The 17,828-nt window shown below is 34.1% G+C and overlaps 2 protein-coding genes across 2 annotated transcripts; both read left to right on the plus strand.

The window, feature by feature from the left end:
* Positions 1-605: 605 nt before the first annotated feature.
* On the plus strand, positions 606-3,014 carry LOC108212900 (probable myosin-binding protein 4). The gene has a single exon (XM_017384613.1). It carries the CDS (start codon positions 606-608, stop codon positions 3,012-3,014), a length of 2,409 nt encoding a protein of 802 aa, XP_017240102.1.
* Positions 3,015-9,733: 6,719 nt separating this feature from the next.
* LOC108210751 (cytochrome P450 94A1) lies at positions 9,734-11,492 on the plus strand. Its single transcript, XM_017382146.2, has one exon. The coding sequence runs from the start codon at positions 9,823-9,825 to the stop codon at positions 11,362-11,364; it is 1,542 nt and encodes a 513-aa protein (XP_017237635.1). The 5' UTR covers positions 9,734-9,822; the 3' UTR covers positions 11,365-11,492.
* The last annotated feature ends 6,336 nt before the right edge of the window (positions 11,493-17,828 follow it).

Consider the following 17,828-nt stretch of genomic DNA (forward strand, 5'->3'; position numbering starts at 1 on the left):
TGAATATTAGAATGTAGATAAGTTTGTTGCACTGCAATTTTGTTTGCTTTGTGTTGTTTGTTGGTTGTCCTGATGTAGGTTGGAATGCTCGAGATTCGTTACGTTATACTGGGTGTTCGGGTCAGCTTCGTGTGCATTGACATGTGTGATTATTTTGTTGTTCTTGATTTAGGGTTTGGATTTATTTTTAATTTTGTTATATTTGTTGTGTAATAAATGTGGAGCTCTGCAATGCATTAACCTTGAAATCAATCAATGTATAGAATTTATTTTGTAAGAATGTTAGATTACGGGGTTTTATTGCGTGATATTTGAATTTTTGTTGAACTTGACCCAGTTAAAAAATGTAGGGGGATAATGTATTTTTGTTATTTCTTGATTTTACAGTGTTGAGGATTTGGGATTTGGTGGTATGATGTTTAGTTAATAGGGGGGATTGAGGATGATTTTGTGATTTGGTGAATCGGGTTTGGAATGTGATATCTGGAGGTACTTTTCGCGATATGGCAGTGTCAGGGTATTCTTCGATGAATTCTGGGAGGAATTTGAATGTAATTTGCTGAATCGGATTTGGAATGTGATATCTGGAGGTACTGTTTCGCGATATGGCAGTGTCAGGGTATTCTTCGATGAATTCTGGGAGGAATTTGAACGGATTTATGACTATTCTGTCATCTGCTGCTTGTGAGTGGTTTTTAATGTTTCTGATCTTGGTTTATGGGGGATTTTCGCACTTGCTGACAAAATTTGCGTGGTATTGTGAGTTGGAAACTCCTTGTTTGTTATGCTCAAGGCTTGATCATGTATTTGGGGAAGGACCTGGATACTACCGGATTCTACTATGCACTAATCACAGAGAGGAAATTTCATCGACTATATATTGTCAGATTCATGATAAGCTTTGTGATCTTGGAGAGATGTGTGAAGAATGCTTCACGTCAACTGCAATGCAGAACAGGCTTAGCTCAGGATCGTACAAGATAATGATGGGGAGATCAGGGATTGATTTTGAGCGTGGTGGTTTCCAGAGTCCTTATATTAGAAATAATTTTCTACCTCTAGCAAGGGAATGTGTGTGTTGCAATAAGCCACTGAAAACTAAAACAAAGGCTCAGAGATTGCTCCAGAAGACTCCAGTTGGGCTTGGTGCTTCTAGAGCTAATGTTCGGCCTCCTCTGCCTCGTATGCCTGGGCGTAGCCGCTTGAGCTACCGGGATAACTTGAAAAAGATTAGGGAAAATATGTCAGACTCAGCTACATCTCCTCGTAGCAGGACTGCTGAGAAGATGATGTCGTATGCAGGTTATGCTGAACTAAAATTCAATTCTAATCCTAATTCTGAGTCAGAGTCAGACTTCCCATATTCTGATGACGATGATGGAAGTTCTACCAGCCAATATAAATTTGAACCCAGCGATTCTTTTTTTGCTCAGTTGAGCTCAGATTATCATGCCAGAAAAGCCAAGCCTTCATCTACACCGCCACCAGAGCTAACTTTTCCAGATGATGTTACTTCATCATCCAACATCGTCAAAGGTCCTAGGGGTGAATCAGCGGAGACTTTAAAATCTTCTCTCTCTCGGATATCTAGTATGAATAGATTATCTGATCATATGTTGCCAAAGGTTGTCCCTCCCAAGTCCAATGCAGCTGAAACCCCTCTTGAAGTTTCACCAGATAAAGCATCAACAATGATTGCAACTCAAGCAGATTTGATAAAAGAAACTGCTTCATCGAACGATGCAGATATTAGTGATCTCAGTAAGACAGGTGTAACTAATAAAGGAAGAGATGTACCAAGTCCGCTGCCTGCACAAGAAGCAAATAGTGATTCTGTCAAAGTTGATAACACAGAAAATTTGCAGCCACCAGTAAGTAATTCTTCTAGCCCAGAAGGGATTCGGGTTATTAAGAAATCTGCTTCAATAGATAAATTTGATTCTGATTATGAATCTGTTGACATTAGTATTGTCCCTGAAATTCAAGGTGAAGATATTGTAGATCGGTTAAAGCGACAAATTGACTATGACAAAAAAATACTCAGTTCTTTGCACAAGGAACTGGAGGAGGAAAGAAATGCATCTGAAATATCTGCAAGTCAGGCAATGGCTATGATCACAAAGTTGCAAGAGGAGAAGTCAGAACTGCGGATGGAATCTGCGCAGCGCTTGAGAATTATGGAGGAACAGGCAGAATACGATATGGAAGCTCTGAATAAGGCTGATGAACTACTCGTTGAAAAGGAGATGTTGATACTAGAACTGGAAACAGAACTAGAATATTACAGGAATAACATGGATGAATCTATATTGGGGAATCAGACTGGTGAAACCTCCAAACGAAAAGAGGGAAACAAGAAACTTTTAAATTATGAAGTACCAGAGATTGATGCTGATGCTAATTCCCCTTCTGAATCAAGATCTGTCCAAACATATGAAGGGGGTGACAAATTTACCTATGATATGTCTTCTTTCTTTGATTTTGTGGATGAAAAGAAATATATTACGCAATGTTTAAAAAATCTAGAGAGAAAGCTTCACCAACTTTCTGCTAATGCGGCATCCAGTGGCACCCTTAATGGCATGCATTCTGCACATATTACAGATGCAAAAGAAAGCACAGATGAAAAGGAAAGGGTAGAGGGAAATTTTACTGATAGAGAGGCTAAAGCTGACCGCCAGGATGAAAACATTGGCATTGATGCAACTAGAACGCATGGAAACCCTTCTACTCATGATGAGAATACTCCTTCAGTTGAGGACAGACATCATATTAGTGAAGAAAGCCATTCTGATCATCAAAAAAGAGTGGAACACGGTGAACAAATTGATTTGGGTACTCTTGAACATGAAATTTCGGACCTTAATGAAAGGTTAGAAGCGCTTGAGGTAGACCATGAAATCCTTGAGCATAGTGTTAACAGTCTTCGAGGTGGAAAAGAGGGAGTCCAATTCCTTCAAGAGATAGCTGGCCAGCTCCAGGAATTGAGAAAAGTCGAGTTTGGAGAAAAATGATTATTATGTCTCTCAATGCTGCATCATAAAGCGTGGAAGGTTAGATTTTGCTGTACAATCTTAGGTGATTGTAATTGTTTTAATAATATATCATCTGGTTTAGAAATTATCTCAGCCATAACCAAGTATACGTTGCTTGTAAATCCTCACATTTTTGTCTATTTTTTTATCGTCTCGTAATGATCATATGAGTTGCAGTAGAAATATCTTGTGATGCAACACAATACGACCCATGGTTACATATATTTCCGTTTGTACTCAAAAACTGCATGCTTGGATGATTATGTAAACTCTCTTTTTCTCCCAGTATATTTTTAAGTATTGTGTAGATATTATGATGCATGGATTCTATAATATATATATATATATATATATATATATATATATATAGGATTAATTATGAGAAAGGCTTTCAAAATCCTGTGTTTTAGGCTTGCTAAAAAATATGTTGTAATTGAGTTCAATTTTTTAAGAGCTTACTTTTCTGGAGCTGTGCTCTCTAGGTTAAGCTAAGGAATTTTAGATTGTAGAAACCGTGGGTTCAAATATCCTAGAAATCCTAGGATATCAGGGAGTTGTGTTATAAAGGCTTGTAATGTGTTGTTTTTGAGTAATTATATAATCACACACCAAGCTCTTGGGGTATCAAGAAATTAGTCATAATGAAGTTAGGGGTCGAAACTAAAGTGATATTCACTGGCTTATTTTAAAGTTATTTACGTTTTGTAGTTGCATATGATCACACAGCATACTTCTTCTTTTTCCTATCTGAATCTTCAAAGTACCAAGTAGCCGTTTACAATCCTGTCATTCGACTGCATTAAGTTGGTAAAATCTTAAAAATAACAATTTAGACATGACACCTCTGACCTATGCACCCTCCTTTAAGGTTCTGCAATTTAGGACATGTTGTTGATTAAGAAATAAGTTCTTAGCTTCTGCACTTTCAGATATGTTGTTAATCACGAAATAAGTTCTTATATATTAATGTAGATCCACATTTCATAATTTGATCTTATAAAGTTAGTAAGGATTCTTCTCCGAACTTTATGATACACTAAATAACTTCCAGAGCAATTCATTTGGCTATTACTGGATTCCCTCTAAGTGTGTGCTAAACCTCTATCAAGTGGTAGAATATCTTGCCATAAATCTCTAATTTTTTTTTCTTCTTCAGGTCAGCACTCAAAGGCACTCAGAGGAACCTGTAAATTGTCGAATCATTCAATAATCAATGTTGAAGTGACACTGTATGGATAAGTTGCACCGTCTTTCTTATCTGTGAATAATGAGTTGCAAATTGCCAGAGCCAGACGCAATCAAGTGAAGTTCTTACGCTATCTCTCTGGAGTAAGATATGGCTATCCTCATTCAACTAGTTGTCGAGTTTGAAAGGCTTTATTCCCATTTCACCTAGTTGGATTTGGTTTTCTTTTGCATGATGTCTCCGACATCGAATCTGCCTGGTCTAATATTACTATTGTTGTGTACCTTTAAGGTTTTTCCGCAATTCTCAGGGTTGCTCCCTTGCTTCTTAATGCACAGATGGTTTTCTGTTATGTTCTCAGTTCTAGACGAATCTTCACAGATTTTAATATTTTCATTGGCTCGTACTAATTTGATTCTGCAATAGACCTTCTCCTTGTATTCTTGTGCTTGAACTGTTGCTGCTGGCAATAGAGAAGTTTTTTTTTCCAAATTCCTACTACTTAATTCTCACGGGCCTCCAAATATTTCTGAAAATTGACTGTTATTGTTTCTGAAAGTAGTTAGAATTCTTCTTTTTGCACTCTTTCGATATTGTGTCATGAAAATTGTTTCTTGCGGAATCAAGTGAGAGGAACATGCATTTCAACTTGCTTGATAGGATATTTATAAATAATGTTTTTCTAAATTTATATTAAAATATAAGATTATACTTTTATACAAAAGAAAGAAGTCAAAAAATTATTATTACAAATAAATTTACGGAATATATTAAAATACGTATGATAAATAAAGAGAAGTTTACAAAAATACTCATGTTTTCAAATTTATTTTTATAAATATGATCGAAGATGTAAGTGATGTTACAACACAATTAATTTACCTTAATGACGTTGCAAATGAGATTAACATCATATTTTTAAGAATTTGATTATTGGCAAAAGTCCACAAATAACTGACTCACTCAATTTGGAATAGAAGAAATATGTTAATGCAGATCTGTTTCATCAAACATCTCCCTAAAATATATGTTGTTGCAGGTCTGTTTCATCAAACATTTCAAAAATTATATTAAAATTCAAACAAAATAGATCCGAAAGAACCCGTTCATATACTCCCTCCGTCCCCTCCAATTCTTATCATTTAGAATGGAGTGTTCGGCACGCATTTTAAGACTCATATAAAGTATTGTTCCATAGCTTATTTCTAAAATTTTCTTTTTCTGAATAAAAATCTAATGTTTAAATTTTTATTCGAAAAAAAATATTATAAAAATAAGTTATAGAATTATATTGTATATGAGTCTTAAAATGCGTGTCGAGCCCTCCATTCCAAATGATAAGAATTGGAGGGGACGGAAGAAGTAGTTTAGTAAAATGTTCGATAAAGAGTCATAATCAAAACTCCTGCACGGCTACACTGAGTCTGGTTGCGTCCGTAAATCAAAAGATATTTAAAAAATCGATTAAAATATCCGAATGAAAGGGACAGGCTTCCTTGATCGACATGCTATTTGTAATCTAGTCATTGCTTACGACTGCATAATTATTTTGAAATTAGGCTGACTAGCAGTAGTAGTATGTACATGTCAAGTGTGAACAGCCTTGTTTGGTTTCAGATTGTTGAAGTACACGTGGACCTGCGAAGTAATTAGGGGTGAGCATTCGGTTCGGGTATCCATATACCGAATGGATATATCCGAAATATTTTGGTTCGGATATCGAACCGATAAAATATAATTCGGTATATGGAATGTTTTTAGATAATTTCGGAATTTCGGTTTTTTAAAACGGACTTTTGGATTTATCCGAATTAATCAAAAATCCAAAATTTTGTAATAAATATCTTTTATACTATTTTCATCTACTAATTTATATAGTTATGTTGTAACTTATCCTTTATGTTTTTTTGAAACATAATAAACAATATCAAATTTCAAACATTATCTATGTGTATGTTTATCATTTGGTTGTCTCTAATAAGCTATGATTTATCAATTTATTTCTCTAAGATAAATTATGATTTGCACTTTGTTTTATTTAAATAAATGGTGCCTTATGTTCCTGTAGTTTGACTAGTTAATATGGTCTAGAATGAATATTATAATTTCATTTTAAGAATTTTATTTTCTTTTTAATTTTGTTATATACATGCAGTTTGTGTTATATGCACAATTAAGGTTGTGTTATATGATACTTTTTGTTGTTTGGTTTTTTGGAAAGTTTGGAATCCGATCCGGATTAATATTAATGGTTAGGTTTCCATCCGAAATTAATTCGGTTCGGTATTTGGAAATGAAATTTCACATTTTTAGAAATTTGGATATCCAAAATAATTTCGGTTCGGTAACCAAATTTCCGAATACTCACCCCTAGAAGTAATGTGTCCCATTTTGTGATGATATAGGTCATGACGTTAATATTAAGAGAACAAGTCAAAATAAAATAAAATTCAAAATTAAGGAAGAATGATATAATACAATCTGAGGGATGAAATTTGGTCTAAAAAGTTGTAAATTTCTATGAAATAAAATAGATATATATATTTATTATAAAATTTTATATCATATACAACACTAGTTTTTATATACTTTCATTATGTAATCTTCGTATCGGATCTCAAATATAGTTTTGAAAATGTGAATTCTAAATATATTTTAGAAGAAAATTATTTAACCTTTTGACTAGATATTCTGTCAAAGTTCCCAAAAAAGCTAAATAAGAAAAATCTGTTTTATCTTGTCTGGCCAAAATTTATGTCAACCACAAACTCCGAAATTGGACAATTCAACGCAGAATAAATTAAATTTGCATTTTGCAATTTTGCTCGTGGCGGAACCAGATGGGGCTAGGGGATGCTAGAGTTCCCCCTAACCTTGAAAAAACAGTGTATATTTTTTTTCAGCCCCACTGAATTATTCATGTCAATATAATTTACGATACTTAAAACGAGTTCAAGAGATGCCCTGAGATGCCTTATAACATGTCATAAGTCATAATATAGGATATTTGATGAAAAATGTTGATCCAACAATTTCCTGGTGATGCCTTATATCATAAGGACAATCTCTTGAAATTTTATTTATAAGGCATCTTTCTCTTTTTCTCTATCCTATATATTATAATAAATTTTTATACATACTCTCTTTCTCTCTATGCTTTGGACTTGCTCTTAGTCTAAAGAGAGTTTGATTAACAAATACATTCAAACAGATACCCTCATAAGTCATATGCACACACTTGACACTACCCTAACTCAGCTTCTCACTTCGATAAATTCATTTAACCACGAATCCGTGACAACCTGCTCATCTGCTCTCCCTCCGGCGCCCGGCTCCTAGTGCCCACAGGCCTGCAACCTGCCCTCTCCGACTCTCCTTGCCTTTAGTAGGCTTAATATTTCCGGCAATGGAGTTCTTGTGGGAAGAAGGACAAACCGGATCCTTAGTAGTCCTCATCTTATCACGCCACACATGGAGATGGAGACATCTTGGAAAGAGATAGTGAATAGCCATGTCACTTGGAACTGGTTGCTTACGCTTTTTCGGAGGTCTACGACCATTATGTGGCGTAAAAAAATCGTTATTCTATAAGTCAATTTTTTTTTTGACGCCGCTACTTACTGCTTGTATTTATGTTGATGCACTCTGAACAACGTTCTTTTTGAGGCATTTTAACCAATCAATACCTGCAACCTAGAGAGATGGTCGTCTCTCTTTGATGAATGTGGTATCGAAGTTCGTTAATCAAATTTCAACCGGTCCATTACAATCTTGCTTCCAAATTTGAGCCCCCCTAAACCTCATTCCTGGTTCCGCCACTGGCTCTATATATAAGATTTTAATTTTAATTTGTACATCCACACGGGCCACACGCACAAACATTTTGAATACACTTGGAAGCTATTGCAGACCTCGGACCGATATGACATTTTGCATCGTACTGATACAAAACTATGATCATTTTGTTGGAATAATGTTCCACACGTAAATCGTAATCCACATAAATATAATACTCCCTCCGTCCCACCCAATTGTTTACATTGGGTTTGGGCACGGAGGTTAAGAAATATGTATAAAGTAGTGAAAAAGAGGAAGAAAAGTGGGTGAAGTGGTGGGACCCATCGATTTTTAATATATAAAAGAGAGATAGTGGAGTAAAAGTAGTGTGAAAAGGAAGGAAAAGTGATAAAAGTGGTGGGACCCATTAACTATTTTGGGAAAGTTTTGTAATGTAAAGAAATGGATGGGACGTCCAAAAGAGGTAACTGTAAAGAACCTGGTGGGACGGAGGGAGTAGGACATTATAGAAGTTACTATACCGGTTTCCTGTTTACGTAATTGATAGAAACATGCTAATATATTATATAATATTTGATTTTGTGATAATAATTTATTGTAAGGTTGTTATTTTGTTTTAATATGAAAGTTTATTTTACTTTTTTTTTGTCAGGGAAAGTTTATTTTACTTAAACATGTGAGAAACCCAATTCAGTTTTCAAACTTTTTGTGAAGGTGATATATATCATAAATTGGTTGTATGAATAAAAAAAATTTAGATAATTATTTCCAAATTTTCTAATACTGTTATGTTTTATTCTTGCAAATGTACTTTTGCTTTTTAATACTGCAAGGCTAGAGCTTAATTGTATAATTTATTATAAAAACATGTCACATATTATAATTTAAAATAATATTAAAACATATACTACTGATTTATAGATATATATTATAATAATAGATTTGCGAACTCATCCAGAATCGGTGGGAGTTGCTCGTGCTAGTTGACTTGCACGTTGGAAGAGTGCCCGTGACGTCATAGCTGATGATATCCATCAATAACTTTACCAATAATATAATAAGACTGAGATATATAACCAAGCCACGCTTACTTATTTGACCGACCTATTTATTATTAAGTCTCAATTTATTAAGAAACAATATATTTATGATTTGAGATATATTAATATATTAAATATAATCTCCCTATCTCAATTAAACAATAACCACATTCTTCTTATCTTCTAAACTTTATTAATATAAAAAACTGATTAATTTATGAGTCTTACGATTAAAATCTGTTCTAAAGATTTCGGGGATAAAAGAGCACCCCAACCCTACAAAATTATTTATGTCATGTCAAAAATAAAATTTATAAATAATATATATATATTTCAACTTTCTGATGATATTTGTTAATAATCTCTATAAGCCTGTATCAAAATTTCTATAAACATGTATCAAAATTTATATTATCATATTATAGTGAAAACAATTTGCCTGTGAGAACAATGAGTATATTCGTTCTGTATTTTAAAAAGATATAAAATAATTATTTTGTAATTATTTAATTTTTATATGTCATATTATTTTACAGCAGAACAATAATATTCTCAATTTTTTTAATTTTCTTGAGCTGAAACGCGTTGTACAAAGAAACCTGACCAAAGTTTTTAGGGGTCAAACCCACCAAAACCGTACCAATGTAATATCAAGTACAAATTTGGGTATAAATATGCAACTCTTAAGATATCTAATTCTAAAGTCTTCTAAAGACAACTTGCAGAACCTCATTCACATCAAATCTTATCTCAATTCTCCACCATGTTAGCTGATCTTGATTTCTCAACTTCACTTCTCTATGGCCTCATCACTTTCACCACCTTGTACCTCATAAAAAACTTCACCTCAATCTACAAGGGTCTCTTTCCTTCCAAGGCAAGCAAGCTCCCTAGATCCTTTCCCATCTTTGGCTCCTACTTCACCATCCTCAAAAACCTGCACCACTTCAACAACTGGTCCAGTGAGATTGTCAACTCCCAGCCCTCCAACACTGTCGTGTTCCATCGCGTATTAGGCCAACGACAGGTGGTCACCTCCAATCCAGCCAATGTGCAGCACATGCTGAAAACCAAGTTCAGTGTCTATCAGAAGGGCAGCTTTGGGGCCAAAATTTTGTATGACTTTTTAGGCCATGGGATTTTTAATGTCGATGGGGAGTCGTGGAAGTTTCAGAGGCAGCTCGCCAGCCATGAATTTAATACCAAATCTTTGCGGAAATTTGTGGGGACTGTGGTGGATACTGAGCTGACAGACAGGCTTGTGCCAATTTTGAACCAGGCAGTTGAAAATCAAGAGGTTCTTGAATTTCAGGACATTTTGCAGAGGTTTGCTTTCGACAACATATGTAGTATAGCTTTCGGGTATGATCCGGAGTATTTGTTGCCTTCTTTGCCTGAAGCAAAATTTGCAGTGGCTTTTGAGAAGGCTACTTTACTGACAAGCAAGAGGTTCAGAAAGATTTTGCCATTAGTCTGGAAAATTCAGAAGGTTTTCAATTTTGGTTCGGAGAAAGAATTGAAAGAATGTGTTGAAGTAGTCCGCGATTTTGCTAGAGAAGTCATGAGGGAGAAAAAGGAAGAATTAGAGCAAAAATCAGAGCTACAAACTGTTGATCTTCTGTCGAGGTTTTTAGCATCTGGTCATTCAGATGAGGTATTTGTTACAGATATGGTCATAAGTTTTATTCTAGCAGGCCGCGACACGACTTCAGCTGCCCTGACATGGTTCTTTTATCTCATCGCGAGGCATCCACATGTGGAGTCACAAATACTAGCTGAGATCAATGAGAAAAAATTTGAAAAAAATTCAGACACCTCAGTTTATGATGAGGTGAAAGATATGATCTATACTCATGCTGCACTTTGCGAGAGCATGAGGCTTTACCCTCCTGTCCCAACCGATGGCAAGCAAGCGACAGAAGATGATGTGCTGCCTGATGGAACAGTAGTGCACAAGGGTGACAGAGTGGTCTACCATCCTTACGCGATGGGGCGGTCTGAGAAGCTGTGGGGGAAAGATTGGGCTGTATTTAGGCCTGAGAGGTGGCTAGAAAAGGATGGTGTGACAGGGAAGTGGAGTTTTGTTGGGAGAGATCAGTATACTTACCCTGTTTTTCAAGCAGGGCCAAGAGTTTGTCTTGGTAAAGAAATGGCTTTCTTGCAGATGAAGAGGGTGGTTGCTGGAGTACTGCCAGAGTTCAGGGTGGTTCCGATGATCGAAAAGGGGAAGGAGCCTGTTTTTGTGTCATACTTGACTGCAAAAATGCAGGGTGGTTTTCCGGTGAAGATTCAACAGAGGACTTAAGTAGTTTTAAGTACTATCATCTTTGTAAAATTTATGTTATGTATGTAATTTTTTGATTTTCTAGCTACTTTGTTGCAATAATTTTGTGTAAATGGTATCATAAATAAACTGTTCAATTTCAACTGGAACTTTCAATCTCAGAAAGGGTCTACTGGACTAAATTATTGAGAATAAACAATGTTCAATGTTCATGAATCTCCACTTGCTCTAGTGGTGTCCATAAAAATTGTTTGATACTTAAAAAAATTATTTAACTGGTTTGACTCGATCTCTCAACTAGTTACAAAGATATGCAAATTATAGATGGTTCTGGTGGGAATTAATGAGAGCCACCTTAGATGTATAAACAAATCGATGCTTTATATGAATGAAATTTAGAATTAATGGTGAATCGATGCTATAGATCGAGGGCTTATTTAGGCTTGTAGCAACAGCAGATGGTCACTTGCATAATCCCTTTAGGTTCTGGAGAAAATTGTCCACCTCGGTTTTTATCAGTTAGCACCAAAATTGCTGCTCTGGTTTCGCAGAGTAGGTGGTTCTGGACACCTCGGAAGATACTGTAGTTCTCCCGAATGGTGTTAGAATATAATATGATTCTGGAATACAACTTGCGTTCAATTATAATACGAGAGAGACTTATATAGCCGACATGTAAACAATAACAGGAAACTAATCCTCCAGGCTCCAAGAAAACTAATTTATAATACACTTGATAATATTGTATATGTTAATATCGGTATCATATTATATATATTAACATCGCCGTGTTAACATCAGTTTTACATTGCTATCACATTAAGTCTGAGGTACAAGTTCGTCAAAAAAAAGTCTGAGTACAAGCACCAGGGATGGATCCATTGAGAGTACAGACAGGTGCGTGTTAAAGTTCAGGGTTCTGAATGGAAGTGCTGAAGAGTTTGGATTCACATTTGCATGTAAAAGTTAGTAGTGTAAAGCATATAAAACAAATCTTAATTAAAATATTTATATTAAAATTTTAATTTTTTAGTGAAAAACCGGACTAAGTCCGGGGACTAATCTATGATATCAATATGTTGTGCTATTTGGAAAGTTGTTGTCAACCCAAGTCTTACTTGTAAATAAGATTTATCTTAAATATAAGTGGACCGGTGTTGCACGGCCAACAAGTGGCATGAGATTTGAATATCTGATGGTAGAGCGGACAACAACGTGATGAAGTTTCAGGTATGAATAGTGCGCAAACTCCTTTAGTATGAGGCATGTTGGGGAGAAGCCCAAAAAAAAGTAAGTGCGGGTTTGGCTACGATCAGAATAGACAATATCATGCTAAGGTGGGATTTTGGAAGGAACTCAAAAACTAATCCATGTGGGCTTGGTCACAAATAGAGTGGACAATATCATATTAATGTATTAATGAGGAGTTAATTGCATATCACTGTCTGCTATCAAATTCATACTCTGCATTGTTATCTGCATTTGATCAAATTTGAATACGAATATAAATAACCCAAGCATTGTAACTCAGTAGCTTAATGTATAAAAAAACACAGATCACTTTTATTGCACAAGCTAATGTTGATCTGAGTACAATAATGACTTAACTTTCTTCAGCTCTGTCATGTATCTTGTATACAAACTATAACAACAGAAATATACATTTCGACACACGGAAAAAACCAACTTACTAGTAAAAAATACTTACAATGGTCGAAAAACAATAAAAGAATGTGCAGAAAATTAAAACCACAGAAAAGAACCCTTGAATTCCCTCCTATTTAGTCACTGTTATCTCCGCGACTCTGGTGCCACATAAAATTCAGCTAGCAACACCGAATTCTGACAAGGCCTGAGGGTATGCATGTCGCTGCAACGATGGAGGAAGAGCAGTAGTCCTTTTCCCTGCAAATTTCTGCCCGTTTGTCTTACACGGATTTTTGCTGCCACGGACGTAGCTGCAGCCATTCGGGCCAGGAGGCCTAACAGAGCCCTTCTGCAGAGCTTGCAGATGTAAATTATCATTAAAATTAACAAAATTCCTCGCGTTTTTCGCCAAGATTTCCTCCTCATATAAGAGCCTGCAAGCTTGATATGGTCTAACCAGAGCCAAAACAATGACAAACAGAGCCAGAAGAGCAATGCTGAAACGTGCCATGCAGTCTGTTGAGCAAGCAAAAAGTGTTTGAAAAATGAATGCAAAAGGCACTGATTAACAAAGAACGAGCCGAAATCACTGATCGGAACACAACCAAGACAAATTCCCGAACTATCAACTACAATCTGATTGTGGAACAAATAACAGTTAAACTTTTTAGTGTTTGATAAAATGAAATGTGGAGAATAATTTAACAAAGGTGAGTTATTTATAGGCTTTGCATGGGTTTGGACTGTTGACAATCGTTTGTTGAAAATGAAATGGTCTGAGATTTGACCGGTAATATAATCAACAGAGCTTTGTATTATACGTTTCGAGTCTTGAAAAAATTTGTGTGTGTTTGTCATTTGTCAATTACTGAAGTCGCCAAAGGTTATCTACTACAGAGGATTGCATTGATTTGCTTACTAATTAGTCTATTATACTGTTCGATATCTGATTAATTTCTGTTTGATATCGAATTGATCTTTTCTCCTGGAGCTTGGGGAAGGAAGTCATGTCCAATAACTAAATTATTTTTAGCATCATTTTAATATTTTATGTATATTCAGTTAAAAAATTATTGAAACAAATAAATATTTGATATTACAATAAAATCTGCATTCAATAAGAAAATTAATTTCGAGCTTTTATACATTTTTTTGAAAATTGTCAATACATATTTGACATCTTTTTAATATTATCATAAAATTCGCATTAGCAATAAAAATAGTAGCAAAACAACTTCTCAGTTCTCGCCTATATTTATGTAACAAATTAAGAGCGAAGCTCTTATATACATTTTCTCGAAACATTTAAATATTTGATATCTTTCTAATATTATTCTAAAATTCGTGTTCAGCGATAAAATTAGTTACAAAACCACATCTCATCTATATTTATCAGATATATATTTATCAAGCAAATTAGGAGTGAAATCAAGTTTCTGAAAAATAGCAAAAAAAAACCTTAACTATATAATTACAAAACTAAAACATTCTTTATATAAGCAATTCACTTCAATAATGAATGTTACACTAAAACAAGTGGTGACAAAAACAAAGTTAAAAACTTGAACTCTACTATGAAATATATGGACGACTTTACTACTACTTAAGATAATAAATTAAATAATCAATGTAATCTGTGTTCATATGATAATCAGCAAGTAGAATTCGTTTAAACAAAGTTGTCAAGCGGGAACTATAATGGTCATAAATCAAACAACGTTAGCGAGATGGCGTTTAAAGAATAAAAATTTAACTCGGCAACCTTGAATTGAACAAATCAAAGCGATGGTTGAATTAACGTATTAAAAAGTTTATTTATTATCTTTGGGTGCGGTTCAAGTTTGTGTAGTCTTTACGCGACATGTTTTGTTCAGAGGTGTAAATAAATTTCAATTTTGTGGAGCATGTGGGATATGACTGACGAGGTCCACATCTCACGAGTCACAGCCAGGGCAGGGCAAGTTTGGCGATGAAGAAGTTAAAAAATTAAAAATAAAAATTGGGCTTTCGTGTAGAAGACACTTCAAAAAAAATTGAGAGAGAGAAATAGATTTGGAAAAACTTAATTCTCTTTTTTCTTGAAAGCAACTTAATTCTCTTTTAAAAATTCAGATTCTTGTTTACGAGCGAGAGTATAAATTCTTGGAAGTTCGTAAAGATATACGTCTTTTGGAAAAGATGTTTAAAAATATCGCTCCGTCACTCTAATTTTTTTACTGTTTTTTTATCCTGCTCAACATGTATTTTAAGGCACATATAAAACATAGTTGTATAATTTATTTTTTAAAATTTTTTTTTTTGTGTAAAAATATAAACATCAAATTTTTATTCAGAAAAAAAAAGTTCAATATAATTTATCAAACTATACTCCCTCCATCCCAAATTAGATGAGCTAGTTAACTTTGGGCATGTAACTTAAGGTGCATTGACCAATTATTTCCGAAATTTATTTTTTTAATTTTTCTTTTGTAAACGAAAATTTCATAATTAAATTTTTATTTACAAAGATAAAATTTAAAAAATAAGTAATATAGCTATGCGGTCAATAGACTTCAAAGTGCGTGCCTGAAGTCAACGAGCTCATCTAATTTGAGATGGAAGTAGTATTTTAAAGTATTAGAATGCGTACCGAGCCCCGTCTTCCGATGTAAACAAATGAGGAGGACGGAGGGAGTATATACTAACAAATGTGATAAAAAACAAAATGAAATGGGGTACTTTCCTGTTTAATTATTCATATAAGGTTTAACTTTAACAAAAGCTATACTCCCTCTGTTTTTTTTTATATGACGCTTTGATTTTTGGCACACACTTTTAAGTGCTTTGACCGGGTAGTTAAAAATATTATTTTTTGAATTTTCTTTTTCTGAATAATAATATATAATCAAAATTTTTATTCAGAAAAAGAAAATTTAAAAAATAATATTTTTAACTACCCGGTCAAAGCATTTAAAAATGTGTGTCAAAAGTCAAAGCGTCATATAAAAAAAACAGAGGGAGTAGTATTTGAAGAGAGAATATTTAAATAAAAAATATAATTGACTGCACCCACAGGCAAAAACACAGGGGAGGCCCCTCCAATAATCCAGTTTGGGAAGATGAAAATACAGCTGTTCGGTGCAGACCGTGTCAGTACAGTAAAAGCAGTTAATACGTACAAGTCAAATTCATATTCATGGGTTTTACTGTCTTTTTACCTCGCTAGGAGTACATATTTGAGCTGTGTTTTTTAACTTCACAGCACTGGAGTACTGGACATTGTCACATGCATGTCTAAGGTTGGAGACTCTCTGTGCTGCCCGTGTTGTAAGAAAAAATTCGAGATTCTTGCTTTGGTCTTAAGGAACATTAATGTGGTTCTCCGAATGTTGCAATTGTTATGAAATTCGTGCATGAAATATACCGGAGAGTAGAGGATTATCTAGTAAGGGACATGAGAAGCGCAGAGGCACATCTAGTAAGGGATATGGAAACATTTGCCCTTTAGATTTTTTGGCATTTTTTCATCATTCTTATAAAATTATAAAAATGCGCCTTAAAATATGAAAATATATAAGTGCATTTTAAAAATTTGTTTAATGTCTTCCTAACAAAATATTCTTAGATCCGCTCCGACGCGCAATATTAACATGCGTATTGAGTCTATCATATTTAAAGAACCTAGGAAGATGGTGAAGTATATGTTACTCGAAATATTTTGAAATCGTGTTTGATCTTGTGAAGTAATTTAACATATATTTAACACGTTTGTTGTTTGGATAAAAATAAAAATAAGATTCCTTACGAGAAATATGGTCTTGAAATATGGTCTTGTGAACTAAGTTTATGAAACATATTATTATCGAAAATGTGACGAAAACTAGAAATTCAAATTGATAAGTTCAAAAAAAAAAAAAAAATTCAAATCGATTACAATTTAAATTTAAATTAAGAACGAAATATATTATCAAATTTCCGATCTAATCCGTATCAGGTCCGATTAAATTTTCCAAATCTCGTAATGTGACAATGTTGGGGAAGACAAGATAATCATCTTGACATGTTTATTTTGTCCTTGCGAAAGTAAAACTTGCACTCTAGGATTTCTTAGCTCCCCAAGATCCGACAGATATTAAAATTGCACTGCAAGCATATAAAAGGAAAAACAAGTAGGCCTAGTTTTGTACTCCTGCATAATCTATAGCCTGGTGTGTTTAAAACATTTTATGCCACTTTTAAATGCACTTCAAAGATCCTCAACTTCAGAAAATAACATAAAACTTTTCATGAGTGTGTTTTATAAGTGCAGGGATATCCGTAAACGACAGTTACAACATATCATATATTATCTTGTATATTCTAATATCCATTTATTAAGGATCATGAGTTTTCCTACAAAATTTTATCAAGAATCTCGTCCTTAACATATGTATGTTATTAAAATAATTTAGAGAGAGAAATGTGGAAATAAACAGTAAAATTCTATTTATACAAGTTGAAAGTATATACACGAAAAATCTAATCCACCCTTAACTCTAACTAACTCTACTTAGCTGTGCAAGATGATATAAGTTTAATAAATAAGTTTAATGCGAGAAAAAGCGCAGAATAGTTTAAACTTAAATTTTCAATATATACACGAAAGTGTTACAATATCATTCAACAATAAAAATAATTTCATCCTAAATTTTTTATGTCCGACATTTTTCTTCCGCCAAGTCTATAATTATTCGTATATTTCTGGATCATGCTAGTAGCAAAATGGGTTAATTATCAAGTTGGTCACTGAAGTGGGCTTAATATATCAAGTTGGTCACCGAACTCAAAACGGTATCAAAATGATCACTGAAATGGCCATA

The sequence above is a fragment of the Daucus carota genome, chromosome 3, assembly GCF_001625215.2.
Source record: "Daucus carota subsp. sativus chromosome 3, DH1 v3.0, whole genome shotgun sequence".
Classification (NCBI taxonomy): Eukaryota; Viridiplantae; Streptophyta; class Magnoliopsida; order Apiales; family Apiaceae; genus Daucus; species Daucus carota.